Source organism: Rhamphochromis sp. 'chilingali' (genome assembly GCF_963969265.1).
Source record: "Rhamphochromis sp. 'chilingali' genome assembly, chromosome: 3".
In the NCBI taxonomy this organism is placed as follows: Eukaryota; Metazoa; Chordata; class Actinopteri; order Cichliformes; family Cichlidae; genus Rhamphochromis; species Rhamphochromis sp. 'chilingali'.
The window spans coordinates 24,866,104-24,882,832 of record NC_137931.1 but is presented as its reverse complement, the minus strand read 5'-3'; the positions used below and the strand labels follow the sequence as shown (position 1 = coordinate 24,882,832).

The window sequence follows — 16,729 nt, the reverse complement described above, 5'->3', positions numbered from 1 at the left end:
TAAGAGAATAAACTCAAAGCACTGGCTCAACGACTCAGGAGCCATCATAGGACATTTGAGCTGAAGATTTCATCCAACTTTTATTGCACTGTTTAGTTTATGGTGATTAATAAATTGATAAATCAGCTACTTGAAGTACATGTGAGCAGTAGGTGCGTGTCTCTGCTGCTGAGAACAAACGAGTTCTCAGAATAAAAGGGCCATCCTGATATGCAAATATTTTTGAATGGCAAAGTTGACAAATCCAGCATATATTTTACAAACGTCTTGGGCTCCTCATTGCTATGAAAGATTCTTCTAAAGAAGACAACAATGGATCAACTCTTCACCTTCATCCTGCTCTTGCTGAATTTGTCTGGAACGCTTACCAAGTACATTTATGTTGACCAGAAAATGGATTGGCTTGAAGCTCAGAGTTACTGTCGGCAGAACTACACAGACCTGGCCCCTGTAAGTACTGAGAAGGATGTCAACAAACTAAAGCAGCTCTCCAGAAATGTCACTCACCATATCTGGATAGGACTGGTGAGAAATTTGCCAGGTAATGAGAACTGGAGATGGTCAGGAGGTGAAGTGGTGTCCAGGAAATTCTGGGCGGAAAATCAACCTGACAACTGTCAGGGTAATGAAGATCGTGGCTGTATGCAGGAAAGCAAGTGGTACGATGCAACCCTATTGTATCAAACAACCTTCTTCTGCTACAGTGCAGAAGTGGTGATGGAGGAAAAGACTTGGGAGGAAGCCTTGGAGTACTGCAGAGAGCGCTACAAGGACCTGGCCAGTGTGGCATCTGAGACCGAGAAGCTGCTGATCCAGAAAGAGCTGAACACACTTAACACCACTGAAATCGTCTGGATTGGCTTGCGTTTCCTGCCTGGGGACTGGCTCTGGGTGGATGGGCAGGAGATGGACTACGAGGCCTGGGGTCAAGGGGGAAAACCAATGTGTCCACAACCCAATATGAAGTGTGGAGCCCTACAGGTGACAGGAGACAATAAGGGTGCTTGGAAGGCTCGTGACTGTGAGGACAGACTACATTTTGTTTGCTACTGAAGTAGTTTACTTTGCCAACTTCATTTGAATTAGCCTTTATTTACCTACGGTTAGCACAAATCTGTGTTTTATATATTTTATTTATTTGTATTTTCCCTCTTGATGTCTAATCTAGTTTCATTTCGATCGTGTGAGCATGACAAAGTCACCTTTCCATCATATTATAAATACTGTTTCATCATTTCTTTTCCAAAATCCAAAATCAGTTTAGTGTCACAATTTCAATTGATTTGATTGATTGATTTATTTATTTTTGATCACCTGATCTTGGCTGCTGCTGCTCCGAGGTTTACTGCTGTTTGTGGAGTTACACAACTGAAGGTAACAAAATGTAAGCAGATGTTTCATGAGTTGTCCTGTTCCATCCTCTACACTGACAGTACACTCTTTATGCTGTCTTTTTACTAGATAGTATGGAGGTGGAATTCAGTCAATGAATCTAAGCATCATCAGCTTAATATCAAATTCATCTCTGCTATACTTAATGTAACTTACACAGCTACATATTATTAATAACATTTCCAGCAACATTCCAATCTCCAATCTTTAAGCAACAAATATCTTAGATTACAAAAGTCACCTGGTTGTAATTACTAAATTGATTTACTTTTTCTTACTAATCCCGAAAAGTTGATTCTGTTCATCTGGACGTAGCGTTTTCAGTGGGAGAAACGTTTCGTCACTCATCCAAGTGACAGAAAAGGTTTCCTCAACTCTATAAACAGCGGGTTTGCATAATGACTGGAACTAACACCACTGAAGAAAAATGGGCTGTGAGGTCAGTTTCCTTGTCATTAAAATGCAAATTGTCATGACCATTGATCAATATATGATATATGTAAATGTTTAAATACAGAATACCTGTTTAAAGATGTCCCAAACACATTTACTGTGTAAGAGTATTTTTGTCTAATATATTTATAAACTCATTTACAGTTGATTATTTGCATGCCTCAATAGAGAAGCAAAAATGTTTATAATTAATTCATCACCCACAGCCCCCTGTGATCTATCCATCTGTGTGACTGATAGATATGATAGACATGACATACATTTGATGTTTACACAAAAATAAATAAAATATTCAACAAGCTGTAGACTTTTCTTATTATCGGGGTGAACATGGCCAGTGTCCAGCAGCCACGCCTCTGTCAGTGAGCCCCGGGCAGCTGTGGCTACAATGTAGCTTGCCATGACTGGTGTGTGAATGAGTGAGAGAGAAACCTCTGGCAGAACCAGGCTCAGTGAGGGGTGGCCATCTGCCTCAAACCGGTCTTGGGGTTTTTAAAATGATTCACTGGATGTGAAATAAATTGCCTTGTTTGAATTGTTTGTTGTTAGGCAATTTAAAGGCTCACTTTGATGTCAACTAATACACTTACATGGTCCAAATAATTTGAAATAAATATTTACAGAACATTCGTCAGTGGTATTGGGTCCCTGGATACAATGTACACTGTTAAAAAAATCCGTAAATTTAGGGGTCCCTTTACCGTGGATTTGCTACGGATTCGCTCCGTTTTGCGAAATACGGAAAGTTTGCTGTTGCGCAAGGCAGAATTTTCTCCCCCACCCAGAATATTCCGACGCCATTACTTTCAGTGCGGTCAGTGCCTACCTAAATTTCTGCAAGTCACAAGGAAAGTTGGAAACAGGTTGGTTGTGTGGAATGAGAATGAGAATTGAGTGCCACCTTGTACATTAAATTGGTCTCGATAGGCAGTTGGTAGTGGTGTGTATGTGAGTGGACGTTTGCTGCTAGCTGCGTTAGCATTAGCCAGCCGCCTGCGCTTCGTAAGTACGTCAAAAACCATTTTTTCCCTCCCTCTTACATGAAATTTGGTCTCGATAGTCAGTTGGTAGCCGTGTGTGTTTCATGGTAACATTTGAATGTGTGGGTTTTGCGTTATTTTGAAGCGTGGTTTGCCCAACTAAAGTTAACGTTAGCCCATAAGTTGGATGCGCGCGCTTTGTGTGTGTGTGTGTGTGTGTGTAAATTAGCCACATGTGTGTATTGTTATAGCTCGCTGTGTTACGTTAGCATGCAACTGAACATGGTAATAATTAAAAGGGGTGATAGTTAAGTAGAATCAGATTTCATTGCAGAAAACATTGCAGCCCAAAGAGAGTGGCCCATGCAGCCCAACGCAGATTACTTATTTGAAGGTACCTGAAAAGTGAATGTGCTTCACTGTGCTGATATAAATTTATTGTTTTCATATTGATTCTGTTCTGATTCTGGCTATCCTTCAATTGGCAAATTCAATCTCTTAAAAATGTTGACTTGTAACATTTGTGGCTTTAACGCTCGGTCTTCGACTGATTACTTGAAACACTGCCGAACACACAGAAATAATAATAATGTATCTTTTTTATGTGGCCATAGGGATTGCAGAAGGAAGTTTAACACATACAGTAGCCTTGCTGTGCATATGTCACGAGCTCATGTAGACAGAAGGAGCACACAAACATGGAACCGTAATGTGTCTGTACAGTTAAGGTGCTTGTTTAATTTTTGCAGCAGTGAATATGATGATCTTAAAACTTTAAAGTGTCATTTGAGTGGTCACATAGATGAGGGTTTGACTGTAACATGTCCCTTTGATGGATGTTCTAAGACATTCAATGTAAAGTCATCATTTTTAACGCATATTTCCAGATACCATAAAGGGTGGGATGTTACCAAGATAGCCCCAGTTCATATATGTGAACTAACAGAACGGTCTTTCCAAGGTGAAGGATCACCTGAAGAACCTGAAAGTTTTAACATTGATGCAGAACAAAGTGATAATTTCTGCAGTGATCAAGTGAAAGACAACTTCACAGAGAGTCTTGCTCAGTTTTACTTGGGTTTACAGGCAAAATATTTGGTTCCAGCCTCCACAATAACAGAAATAGCAAATGAAATGAGAACTATAAGTGATATTCAACAGGAATATACTGTGGATGCACTAGCCTGTGAACTGGGGCAGTATGGTGTTCCAAAGGAGACTGTAACATCTCTTGGGAATAGTATATACGAGCAGAGCCCTATGCACAAGGCATTACATGAAAAGGGTCATTTAACTACGCAACACAAGAGGCTGAAATATTACAAGTCACACTATGACTATGTTGAACCTGTTGAAGTCTTTCTTGGACGCAATCGCAGTGGCCAGAAGAGGCACTATCATTACATCCCAATACTGGAAACCCTCAAAGTAATTCTGAAACAGCAAGGTTTAGATCAGCACAGTCCTAGTTCAAATTCTGAAGATGATGTACTGTGTGATGTCACTGATGGGTGGGCCATCAAATCCAATGCCATGTTTTCCTCAGACCCAGACAGTTTAAAGGTAATGCTCTTTCAGGATGCTTTTGAGGTGGCTAATCCACTCGGATCTGCCAAGACAAAGCATAAAGTATTGGCTGTCTACTTCACACTTGGAAATTTTCATCCACACCAACGATCAACTGTTGATCAGATACAGTTGGCATTACTCTGTGTAGAGAAAGATTGCAAATACTTTGGAATGGATAAGATTTTCAATAAGCTAGTGTCAGACTTGTGTGAGCTGGAGGAAAGGGGCATATCTTTCAATGGAAAAATATATAAAGGCACTGTTGCGTGCATAATGGGCGATAATCTGGGCTCCCACATGATTGGTGGCTTTACAGAAAATTTCAGCACAGCTCAATATTTCTGCAGATACTGTTTGGCAACAAAAAGTGAATTTCAGTCGAACCCTCTCACAGTTTTCACTCATAGAAATCCAGCTGATCATAATGAGACTGTGCGGTTTCTGGAAAGTAACAATGAAGTACACACTCATCACGGTGTTAAATGTGACAGTGTTTTCAACAAACTGTCCAACTTTCATGTGTGTCAGCCAGGCTTACCAGCTTGTTTAGCTCATGATCTGTTTGAGGGGGTAGTAGATTATGATTTGGCATTGTTTTTGCAGTTCTTAATCAGAACACAAAAGTGGTTCAGTTATGAGGTTCTTAATGAAAGAATCAAATCATTTCCTGGTGAAAGCAGCGACAAGCTAAACACTATTCCCACTACAGGAGCCAGGCTTGGAGGACATGCAGCCCAAAACAGGTGGCTTTTGAAATTCTTGCCTGTTTTGGTGCATGACACAATTGAAGATGCTGATAATGAAGTATGGGGACTTGTACTACTTCTGAGGGAGCTTGTTGAATTTGTCTGTGCACCTCGGCTCTCAGAGTTGCAGATTGCTTTCATGAAGGGACTGATTGAACTGTATGTGGAATTGAGGCAAGAGCTGTTTCCAAGAGTTCAACTTAGACCAAAACACCACTATCTGCTTCACTATGCACACTTGACTTTACAATTTGGCCCACTCATATATACTTGGACAATGCGCTTTGAATCAAAACATTCTTATTTTAAAAGGTGCATTAGAGCAAGTAAGAACTTCATAAATGTAACCAAGTCTCTGGCTGAACGGCACCAGTTGCTTCAGGCTTATCAGTCTTGTGGTACCTTGTTTCGTTCCCAGGTTCATGTCTCAGACTCAACACGGTTCTATCCAGAGCTCTATGACCAGAACATAAAGACAGTGGTTGGAGAATTTGATTTGAACTCAAGTAACTCAGTTGTCACAGAGAGTGTGCAGGTTAAAGGCACTACATATGCAAATGGAATGCTGGTCTTACTGAGCTACACAAAAGGACTACTGCAGTTAGGACAAATAGCAAGCATTTTTGTAAAAAATGAAACTACTGTCCTACTTTTGCTTCGAGGGAAAACTGCCAGCTGGATACCTGAGCTTGGACTCTATGAACTTGATGAAAATGCTTCTGACCTGTTCAGTTGCCATGATTTGAACAAACTTGCTGATTATCATCCACTTTATTCTTACCAGAGAGGTACTCGGTGGCTCATTCCTCTTAAACACACACCAACATGGAACTTGTGAAAAACTATGTCAAGAAAGCAATGCCATCGCTCAGTAGCGATCAGATGGATACACTCATGGCTAAACTGGAGGAATTAGGAGTTCTCTCTGTAGATGACCTGAGCCTTGTGGACCCGGAGGACATTAAAGACACTCTGCCATTCATTCAGTGCAAAAGATTCGTCAGAGCTGTCAAAGCATTGGAAGCAGGTGAGTTTTTGCCCCTCTGTTTTAATGCAAGTTTTCTGAAACTACAAAGGTTTATTCCAAAAATGCAAAAAAAAAGTTGCCATCAGCTGTACATGGCAATAATTACTCTATAATTGGTTTTCATAATTAGGTCCATTTGTATTCCTGGTTGACCCAAACTGGACATTGAGGACCAATGTATTAATTGATTTGCAACAATTGTGATGTGTTTAATTTATGGAGATGTTTGTCATGTCATCCATAGATTCACAAACTCCACCGCAGTTCACCCGGCCTGGCCCCTCATCAACACCTGAACCACAGAGGTTTCAGCTGCCCTCAACACCACCTGAGACAGCCGACTCCCCATCCCAAGACGCATATTCTGTACCATGGCACAAATTTCCCTCAAAAGTCATGGATGAGTTGCGTGAAAAAAAGTACATAATGGGGAAAGACAGACGAGAGATGGTTCGGATCGTCGCTGAAGATTACCTCCATAAACACCCAGGAAGACCTGGTAGACAAAAGCTGAGGGAACTCGCCAGTATGATTGTAGGACAATATCCTGCCTCCTTCAAGCTGACAGAGCCGTTTGGAAACAAACCTTTTGCAAAAGATGGTTCTGAAACTCTCTTTCGTCAGCTGGAACACAGAATTGAAAATATGAAGAGGCCACAAAGCTCACTGAAGAGGCAAGCAGGGGGTGAAAATTCAACAAAGAAAAGGCCCAGGAATTCAGATCTGTATGGATGTGTGGCGTGGGATCCAATCATTGAGGGGGCCGTGTGTAGAGAAGACCTGCTGTCTAAACGAGATGAGTTGAAACGTGCCTTTCAAACCCAGGATCTTCAGGTGGGTCTGCAATCATCCATTACAGATACAGAAAGCTTTATTAATCCTCGAAGGGCAATTCGGTTCCTACAGTCCACCATCTAGACATACAACCATTCACACAGCAATAGTATATAGCAGGAGTAATGCGATAAGGTCTGGGTCCAAGTACAATTTAGGACACATTGTGAAATTGTAGATCGTCTGTAGATCACTATGCCCATAGTCAATTGAAATTGATACCCTGTTTTATTATTTTAATTGGTTAGTTTGACTAACTGTTCGACTGTTTGTCTAACTGCCTCATATCTTTAGGAGTCATCTGTTCGAAAATTGATGACTGAAACATATCCCATTCAGCGTGAAATCCTCAACGATGATGATACCACTATTGCCGTTGTAAAGGACGAGTGGCCGTTCCTGTTTGAAGTTCCTCACCTGTTTGATCATGCATCTAAACTCCTTGGCTTCTCTGTACAAAACAAGCTGGCACAGGTGTGTTGTTATTGTTATTATTATGATTGTGCTGTGCTGCTCCATATGGAGAGAATTTTGTCTTTATTAATCAATCAGAAAAAGATTTGCAACCAAAAAGAGAGTTGAGACCAAAAAAGATAAACTGGCAACCAATCAAATAGAATAACTTGGATGAACAATCAAATGGAATAGATTTGAGACCAAAAATCAGGAAGTGACAACCAAAAAAGCAGGACATTTGAGATCAAAACAGAACAGGTTGCAAATGAAAATGAAATAATTCATTTTTATTTTTATTTTTTTCAAAATTCTCTCCATAGCTCCAAACGAAAATGAGTGTTAGTCTTATGTACTTGTACAAAATTAACACCTTGAACCTTGAACAGGAACTTTCCAAAAAAGAAAAGGGGATCAATGACTTCCTTGACTCCAAAGGGATGAAGATGGGCGAAGGTCCAATACAGCTCATCTGTGGCATTTCAAAATACTTCAAGGAAGACTCTTATAAACTCTTCCACAAAAAAGAGGTAGATGTTGTAGATTTTAAACTGTGTGCAAGATAATTATTTGCATCCAGTGGTGAACCAAGTAACCAACCACAGTAGGAAGTATAGATTCCCCTAATTGTGCTGCTGATATTCTCTATAAACTCTCTATCTATAAACTATTTACATTAATGTTTTTGCATAATGGCTACCTCTGTCTGATGAAGACACTAGCAGATAGTCAATTTGCCAGCAGGTTTGTGTGTACTGGAAACATTAATTCATGTATCATGTCTGTCACCAAAACAGATCTCTGCAGATCCTGAAGTCGAACTCCCAGTGACCCCATGCATCCTAATCAGAGGTTTGTAGTTAAATCTTTTTTTGTATCCCAGCAAGCTGTTGTTAGCTGTTGTTATAAGCTGTTGTTGTGTCATATTTATTAAAGAAATTTTTGCTTGCCTTAAAATATAGGATTTTTTTTTTTTTTGTAAATGGTACATGGTTTTTATCTGTGTTTAAGGTGACCAGCAATTCAAGATTGCTGTTGATGGGTTACTTGTCAATGACCACATCACCTCTCCCATTGTGGCCTTGAGCTACGTCTTCTCCATGTTTTATGTCTGCAACGTCCAATACCCACCGGAGATGGCTTTTACTCTCGAATTCATGCAAAGGTAAGCACTCATTGTTTGGAAATACTTTGTAAATGTGACTTTGCCGTGCCTTTCTGCACCTGACCTGCTTTTTGTCAATCTACACTAAACCCGTTTGTCTGAGATGTACAAGCTCAAAATGTGTCGTCACATGCTGTGAGCTTTTAGATCAGCTGTTATTGGCTTATGATCCCCCTGAATATGGATTTGTTCAGAGATTTTGTAGCTCCCTGTTGAAGACTATTGTTGGAATAAATGTGTCATATCTTTTTAAAGGGCAGGTAACATGCTTTTTGCTTTAAATAGTGTCCTAAGTCAATCAATAACAAAACAAACATAACATGATTCCAGTTGGGAAATGGAGCAAAAACATATTTTTCTCAGAATGGTTTGTTGACACAAAATTCGTTTGAGCTATCTCTTTAAAACCATTAGCACCTGAGACCAGGTTATGTCAGTGGTGGTCAAACCTTTTCATGTCAAAGACACACAAACTGAAATTTATTTGGCTGCAGACCCCAAACTCAAAATATGTTGTTCCAGGGACCCCCCCCCGAAGGAAAGACTAAACATATTAATTTAAAAAATACTACATAGTGGATTCATGCCCAAATGTTAATACTTGTACTGATGTGTAACGTGCACTGAATGTCACAGTTTCTCCACTCCATGTTTGAATAACCCCCAGGACAGTCCGTGTTCAAATGTGCTGTTACACCTTTTGATAGGACAATGTCAACTGTGTTTTCTATCCCCTTCTGTGTTCTGTGCATTTATAATATCCCTGCATACACATTGAGGATGCATGCTGTCATGTGTTGGTGATAAGCAGACTTCTCACCCTTGCAAACATTTCTGTATATGCACAGTGTGAATGCATGTGTCTTGAAAAGACAAAGGAAGAGAGCTTAGCCACTGGCACCAGCACCACAACAACATTGGGTTCTAGACAGATGGTCAACTAGAATGATAGAGAGGTTCACACATAGGGGCATATTGAAGAAAACAAATGTAGGATTTTATTGAACTGCTCCACTCCTGTCAAGCCACACTACATGTGCAAACTTTGTCTGCATATCACTATTGTTTTTTTTTTTTCCCTCAGAGTTTTCTTTGGGGTCAATCCTGAGCGAGGCTCCAAGGCAGAGAAGAAGGGGAAGAAACGGCACTTCATTCCTCCACAGGTGTGCAAGCTGGTTTCTCAGCTGAAGGAATTTGAATGCAAGCAGAAGGAATCTGAATGGGCCATTTGAGCTGTTCTCAGAGCTCAGAAAATACCTTTTTGGACTGAATGTACACACACACACACACACACACACACACACACACACACACACACACACAAAGGCAAATCCAAAAACATGGGGCTTGGGAGTAGAAATACAGATTTTTACAGTATTAGGTGAGTTCAGATGTTTTAACTAGATGCCCACAACACACATGCTGCAGTTTCAAATCCCCCATGTTAAGGGGGAGGGAAGGTGGGCGATATTTGTCATTCCAGTTAAGCTTTTCCTGTCATTGTGGAGTTGGAGGTGTAAGTTTTAATTTTTTTTTAGTTTTAAGTTGTTTTAAGAGTTTTAAAAATCTCTTTATGGCATGTTGCACAGTCATCCTTCTAAGGTCATGGTTGTTATTGCTGCACTGATGTTTTATAGAAAAGTTGTATAATGTAATACTTCTAATGTTCTATTTGTTTTTTGTAGAAAGGTCAGCCACTGGTTGCAGAGCTCTGCCTGTCGGTGTGATATGTGGAGTTGGAGGTGTAGGTTTCTGCATCCTCCTGGAGGGGGCTCCTCATTTTGCACTGACAGGTGAGACAGCAACAGCAATGCTGGCAGTTTTATTGTCTTATTTTGTCATTGTCTTTAACAAATCAATTTGTTATTAATACCTGTCAGCCTGTGGATGCTAAAAAGTTGCTAGATTTGGCATCTCCCTGTTAAAGGACATGGCTGTACTTCTTTGAGAAAACAGCTGGTTTATGTATGTAAAATTTCTCTGAATGTGAAGGTGATGTTCTGAATGTTTTAATGGTTGTAGTGTAAATATTGCAAATCATTCACCACAAAAAGTGAAATCACTTTAAAGCACTGGCAGCTGTTAAAGGAAATAAATAATTGCTGTGATTCTACATTTGTGCTTTATTGATGGTAAACGGTATAGAGAATGGTACAGAATTAAACATTTTAGGATGACTGAAGTGTCCGTAAATGGTATGGATTGAGTACTTAAATAATACGGAATATTCCATTTTAGGTTTGATGGAACTGTCCGTAAATGGTAAAGAAAAAGTCAGGTAAATCTACGGAAATATCTGTTATAGGGTTTACGGAATTGTCTGTGCAATAACGCCGAAATTTATGGAAAATACGGAATTTTCCATTTTAGGTTTGACGGAAATGTCCGTCAATGGTACAGAAAAACTCGGGTAAATCTACAGAAATATCCGTTTTAAGGTTTACGGAAGTGCCCGTACAATAACGGAAAAAGTGCTGGTAATTAATTACCAGCACTTTTTCCGTTTTATAACGGAATTTTTTTTAATAGTGTAGCTTGCCATGACCGGTGTGTCAATGGGTGGATGACTGAATGTAGTGTAAAGCGTTTTGGGGTCCTTAGGGTCTAAGTAAAGTGCTATACAAATACAGGCCATTTACCATTATGCTATAGTCTACTAAAGACTTGTTGCAACATAAAAGTCACCAATGAAATACCTGAAGCTTTGTTTGTGGGAAGAACATTCTATACAAATTTCTAGGTTGTTGTAAGTTAGTTTGACTCCATTATTTTTATCTCAATACATAGGAAAGATAATACTTCCATTGCGCAGCATCTACCGGTATACATGATGTCAATAGACAGTCTGCGCTGCCCTCTACTGCTCAGAATGGTACCTGATGGCTTTGAGTTACCCTGTCGATTCAGTGGGAAAATGATTCTGTGAACCTTTCTGCAGATCTTTAGGAGTGCTCATCATTACATTGCATACTTCTCATTGCTCCTGTTCACTGTATTATTCCATTCTGTTCTATTCTGGTACATTGTATTAATGCATTACAGCACATACTGTTCAATTAGCAGCACTTCAGTTTTAAAATTAATAGCATAGAGTATGCAACATCATGTCAACTATGTCCCAATTCATAGGCCGCACACTTCGGGAGATCCGGCCTTCGTGGTCTGCGTGGGCCGGCTCCTTCGAAGACCGAGAAGGCCGGAAGTGCGAGGCTGTGAAATGGGACGGTCTAGCCTTCAGATTTGCATTACCAGCTGTCTCGGTGGAGTTTAATAGACTAAGTCATCTGCTCCTTTCTCGCTAATAAATAACACGACACTGGAGTAAATTCTCGACAACCTCACACTTCTGTTTAACCAGTTTTCTGTTTGACGTTTATTCAGATGTGAAAACTATAACTTTAATCTCAGCCAAAGCGATTTACTTAGAAAGAAATAAAACGCTGAAAAAAGCCAAACAATTATATTTTTAAGTTATCTAAGTGACTTGTATATCATGTTTAACCTGAGTAGCGAAAGACCACAGGGGTCTGAAAACGATGTAAAGTCTGTTCTCAGTATTTAGGTTAATGGTTTTAATTAGTTACTATGAAAAACTACTTTGCCTTCTGAAACAAAATATAATTTGTTTGTTGATCACAAAGTGCCTAAAGCAACTTCAAAATCTGATTAACCTGTCACCACCATTTGGGTTCAGATTGGGCAGGTCGTTCCTGGCAGTCACATCCCTCTAGGTCATACGGTCATTGCCCAGGTGAGCATTGAAGTCCTCTCGTGTTGAATACTCTCCTGCGCGCCACCTAGTACCTGAAAGAAGGCCAGGTACTCAGGCTCTAAGGCTACGTCCACACGTACCCGGGTATTTTTAAAAACTGAGATTTTTCTATGCGTTTGCACCTTTGTCCACACGTAAACGGCGTTTTCGGTCACTGAAAACTGAGATTTTTAAAAACGCCTGCCAGGGTGGATATTTTCGAAAACTCAGTTTTTGCATTTACGTGTGGACGAGGAAAACGGAGAAAACGCAGCGTCAAAGGTGTGCGCTTTTTTAATGTCACACTGTGCACCACGTTATTGTTTCGGTGAAATGAATTTCTACAATGGGGGACTTAGACAAAATACTGTTAATTGTACTCTCTGCAGTGTTTAAATGCTCACAAATACACACCACTTGCATGAACTAAAACATGTATTTATATTCCAGATATCTGTAGTATTATTGGAATCCTATAATTACAACACATTTACCTCTCCTCCACTTTTTTGAAGTGTCTCCCAGTCCCAGCGCACTTGTTAGCATGTTTTGGTTCGTGCAACTGGTCCGTCGGGTTGTCTCCCCAGAAAAATTTCCATTGTGTTTTTTCCTATTTCTGTTGTGTTTTGTGTGTTTTCCAGCGTTTTTCTTTTTGCAGGTGTTGTCTGAAGTTGCAGTCTGTTTGGCCTCTCAGGGCCACCGTACAGTTCTCTAAAAAGAGCCGGAATTCCCATCACTACTGGACATAATGTTTTCAGTGGGAGAACCATTTCATCACTCATCCAAGTGACTTCTTCAGTCTCAGCTAAATGCAGGTTTCCCCAACCTTATAAACAATGCATTTGCATAATCACTGAAACCAGCACCACTGCTGAACAATGGGGTGTGAGGCAAGCTTCTTGATCATTAATATGCAAATTTTCAAGACCACCGATTAAAGACCATTCATCAGTGACCAATGATCATTGATCAATGACAATAATCAATGGCCATGAGTACCATTCAGAGTCCAATCATTTGGACCCCTAGATACAAACTCTGCGATGTAATCTTCACTATCCTCAAAAAGTATTTAATGGGTGAAAACATTTGACGTTTACAGTATAATGAGACCACTGGCCACTTCTACATATAAAAAGACAAAGATGCAATATACAGAATTAAAGCAAAAATGTTGAAAGCAGAACAAAAAGCAGTTCAGAAAAACAAACAAATAAACCATTTGTATTACATATTTATTCATTCCTCTTTGAATTTGCTTTCTTGACCTCTTCATTTGTTTTCCAAGGGGGCTGACGCAGTGGTATGAAAAATGACTTTGCCTTCTTCCTGAATATTATGATTTTCTTGTCTGATGTGAACCAAGCAACATTTCATTTTTGCCTTATGGAAAATAAAAATTTGTTTAACTTGTCCCGATAACCTTGTGGTTTTTTTCATCTTGTGTATGTGTTGTGGTTGGGTGTGGTTTGTGGCTTGGCTGTCCACAGTATATTTTCAGTGTTTTTGGGGATCCCTGAAAGAAAACTATTTCCCAAAGTAATCTCCTTGTGGTTCTCATTAGTGTGTTTAAGTACAATGATCATGAAATAAACTGAGTCACTCATTTTTATGGTTAGGCTCAGTTAATATGAAATAAAGTAAATAACCTGACCTAGAATCTCTTTCTTTAACTATAGCTGAATACATTTAACAGTAACTAATTTGAACTCGAATTAAATTGCTTATGTTTAAACAAGCTTTCACTTTCATGGATTTGACAAGATGCTATAATATGTAGTAGTAAAGTAAGTAGAACTTTCACGCTATTATGAATGTTTTATATTTACAACTTTGTACACTTTTGAGATAATTATACGTAAATGGGAGGAGAAAATATGTGTACCTCTAGAAGTAGTTTAATTAGTTGAAGTTAAAATAAAAGATTTAACCAGATTCAAAAACTTTAATTTAATTTATGAGATGAAAGTTTCATTTAAATTGTTTTGTACTTTAAAAATCCACCTTAGTCCAGTTTCATTTTACAATGACTAATAAATACATGAGCTGCTTGAACAAGTATAAGTCAGAAGTCTGTGTCCCTACTGCTGAAAGCAAATAGGTTCTTAGAATAAAAGGGATGTCCTGTTATGCAAATACTTTATGACATGCTCACATCTCCAGCATATATCTTACAAACGTCTTGGGCTCCTCATTGCTATGAAAGATTCTTCTAAAGACGACAACAATGGATCAACTCTTCACCTTCATCCTGCTCTTGCTGAATTTGTCTGGAACGCTTACCAAGTACATTTATGTTGACCAGAAAATGGATTGGCTTGAAGCTCAGAGTTACTGTCGGCAGAACTACACAGACCTGGCCCCTGTAAGTACTGAGAAGGATGTCAACAAACTAAAGCAGCTCTCCAGAAATGTCACTCACCATATCTGGATAGGACTGGTGAGAAATTTGCCAGGTAATGAGAACTGGAGATGGTCAGGAGGTGAAGTGGTGTCCAGGAATTTCTGGGCGGAAAATCAACCTGACAACTGTCAGGGTAATGAAGATCGTGGCTGTATGCAGGAAAGCAAGTGGTACGATGCAACCCTATTGTATCAAACAACCTTCTTCTGCTACAGTGCAGAAGTGGTGATGGAGGAAAAGACTTGGGAGGAAGCCTTGGAGTACTGCAGAGAGCGCTACAAGGACCTGGCCAGTGTGGCATCTGAGACCGAGAAGCTGCTGATCCAGAAAGAGCTGAACACACTTAACACCACTGAAATCGTCTGGATTGGCTTGCGTTTCCTGCCTGGGGACTGGCTCTGGGTGGATGGGCAGGAGATGGACTACGAGGCCTGGGGTCAAGGGGGAAAACCAATGTGTCCACAACCCAATATGAAGTGTGGAGCCCTACAGGTGACAGGAGCCAATAAGGGTGCTTGGAAGGCTCGTGACTGTGAGGACAGACTACATTTTGTTTGCTACTAAAGTAGTTTACTTTGCCAACTTCATTTGAATTAGCCTTTATTTACCTACGGTTAGCACAAATCTGTGTTTTATATATTTTATTTAATTGTATTTTCCCTCTTGATGTCTAATCTAGTTTCATTTCGATCGTGTGAGCATGACAAAGTCACCTTTCCATCATATTATAAATACTGTTTCATCATTTCTTTTCCAAAATCCAAAATCAGTTTAGTGTCACAATTTCAATTGATTTGATTGATTGATTTATTTATTTTTGATCACCTGATCTTGGCTGCTGCTGCTCCGAGGTTTACTGCTGTTTGTGGAGTTACACAACTGAAGGTAACAAAATGTAAGCAGATGTTTCATGAGTTGTCCTGTTCCATCCTCTACACTGACAGTACACTCTTTATGCTGTCTTTTTACTAGATAGTATGGAGGTGGAATTCAGTCAATGAATCTAAGCATCATCAGCTTAATATCAAATTCATCTCTGCTATACTTAATGTAACTTACACAGCTACATATTATTAATAACATTTCCAGCAACATTCCAATCTCCAATCTTTAAGCAACAAATATCTTAGATTACAAAAGTCACCTGGTTGTAATTACTAAATTGATTTACTTTTTCTTACTAATCCCGAAAAGTTGATTCTGTTCATCTGGACGTAGCGTTTTCAGTGGGAGAAACGTTTCGTCACTCATCCAAGTGACAGAAAAGGTTTCCTCAACTCTATAAACAGCGGGTTTGCATAATGACTGGAACTAACACCACTGAAGAAAAATGGGCTGTGAGGTCAGTTTCCTTGTCATTAAAATGCAAATTGTCATGACCATTGATCAATATATGATATATGTAAATGTTTAAATACAGAATACCTTATTTTTTTTCTTAAATGAAAAAAAAAAATAAGAAAAAATAAATAAATAAATACAGAATACCTGTTTAAAGATGTCCCAAACACATTTACTGTGTAAGAGTATTTTTGTCTAATATATTTATAAACTCATTTACAGTTGATTATTTGCATGCCTCAATAGAGAAGCAAAAATGTTTATAATTAATTCATCACCCACAGCCCCCTGTGATCTATCCATCTGTGTGACTGATAGATATGATAGACATGACATACATTTGATGTTTACACAAAAATAAATAAAATATTCAACAAGCTGTAGACTTTTCTTATTATCGGGGTGAACATGGCCAGTGTCCAGCAGCCACGCCTCTGTCAGTGAGCCCCGGGCAGCTGTGGCTACAATGTAGCTTGCCATGACCGATGTGTGAATGAGTGAGAGAGAAACCTCTGGCAGAACCAGGCTCAGTGAGGGGTGGCCATCTGCCTCAAACCGGTCTTGGGGTTTTTAAAATGATTCACTGGATGTGAAATAAATTGCCTTGTTTGAAT

General features: G+C 39.4%; 1 protein-coding gene across 6 annotated transcripts; it reads left to right on the top strand.

Annotated features, from left to right (window-relative positions):
* The first annotated feature begins 2,628 nt into the window (after positions 1-2,628).
* Positions 2,629-10,732, top strand: LOC308393518 (uncharacterized protein). Of its 6 annotated transcripts, XM_080877339.1 has the most exons (9): positions 2,629-2,708; positions 5,925-6,167; positions 6,412-7,001; positions 7,296-7,475; positions 7,844-7,984; positions 8,252-8,306; positions 8,466-8,619; positions 9,704-9,782; positions 10,305-10,732. In XM_080877339.1, the coding sequence occupies exons 2-9, from the start codon at positions 5,966-5,968 to the stop codon at positions 10,344-10,346; spliced, it is 1,443 nt and encodes a 480-aa protein (XP_080733465.1). In that variant the 5' UTR covers positions 2,629-2,708; positions 5,925-5,965; the 3' UTR covers positions 10,347-10,732. The 6 variants fall into 6 exon arrangements, with proteins under 6 accessions (XP_080733465.1, XP_080733461.1, XP_080733466.1 ...); XM_080877335.1 differs by having other exon boundaries at positions 9,704-10,732; XM_080877337.1 differs by lacking the exon at positions 2,629-2,708 and adding an exon at positions 2,799-2,851 and having other exon boundaries at positions 9,704-10,732.
* The last annotated feature ends 5,997 nt before the right edge of the window (positions 10,733-16,729 follow it).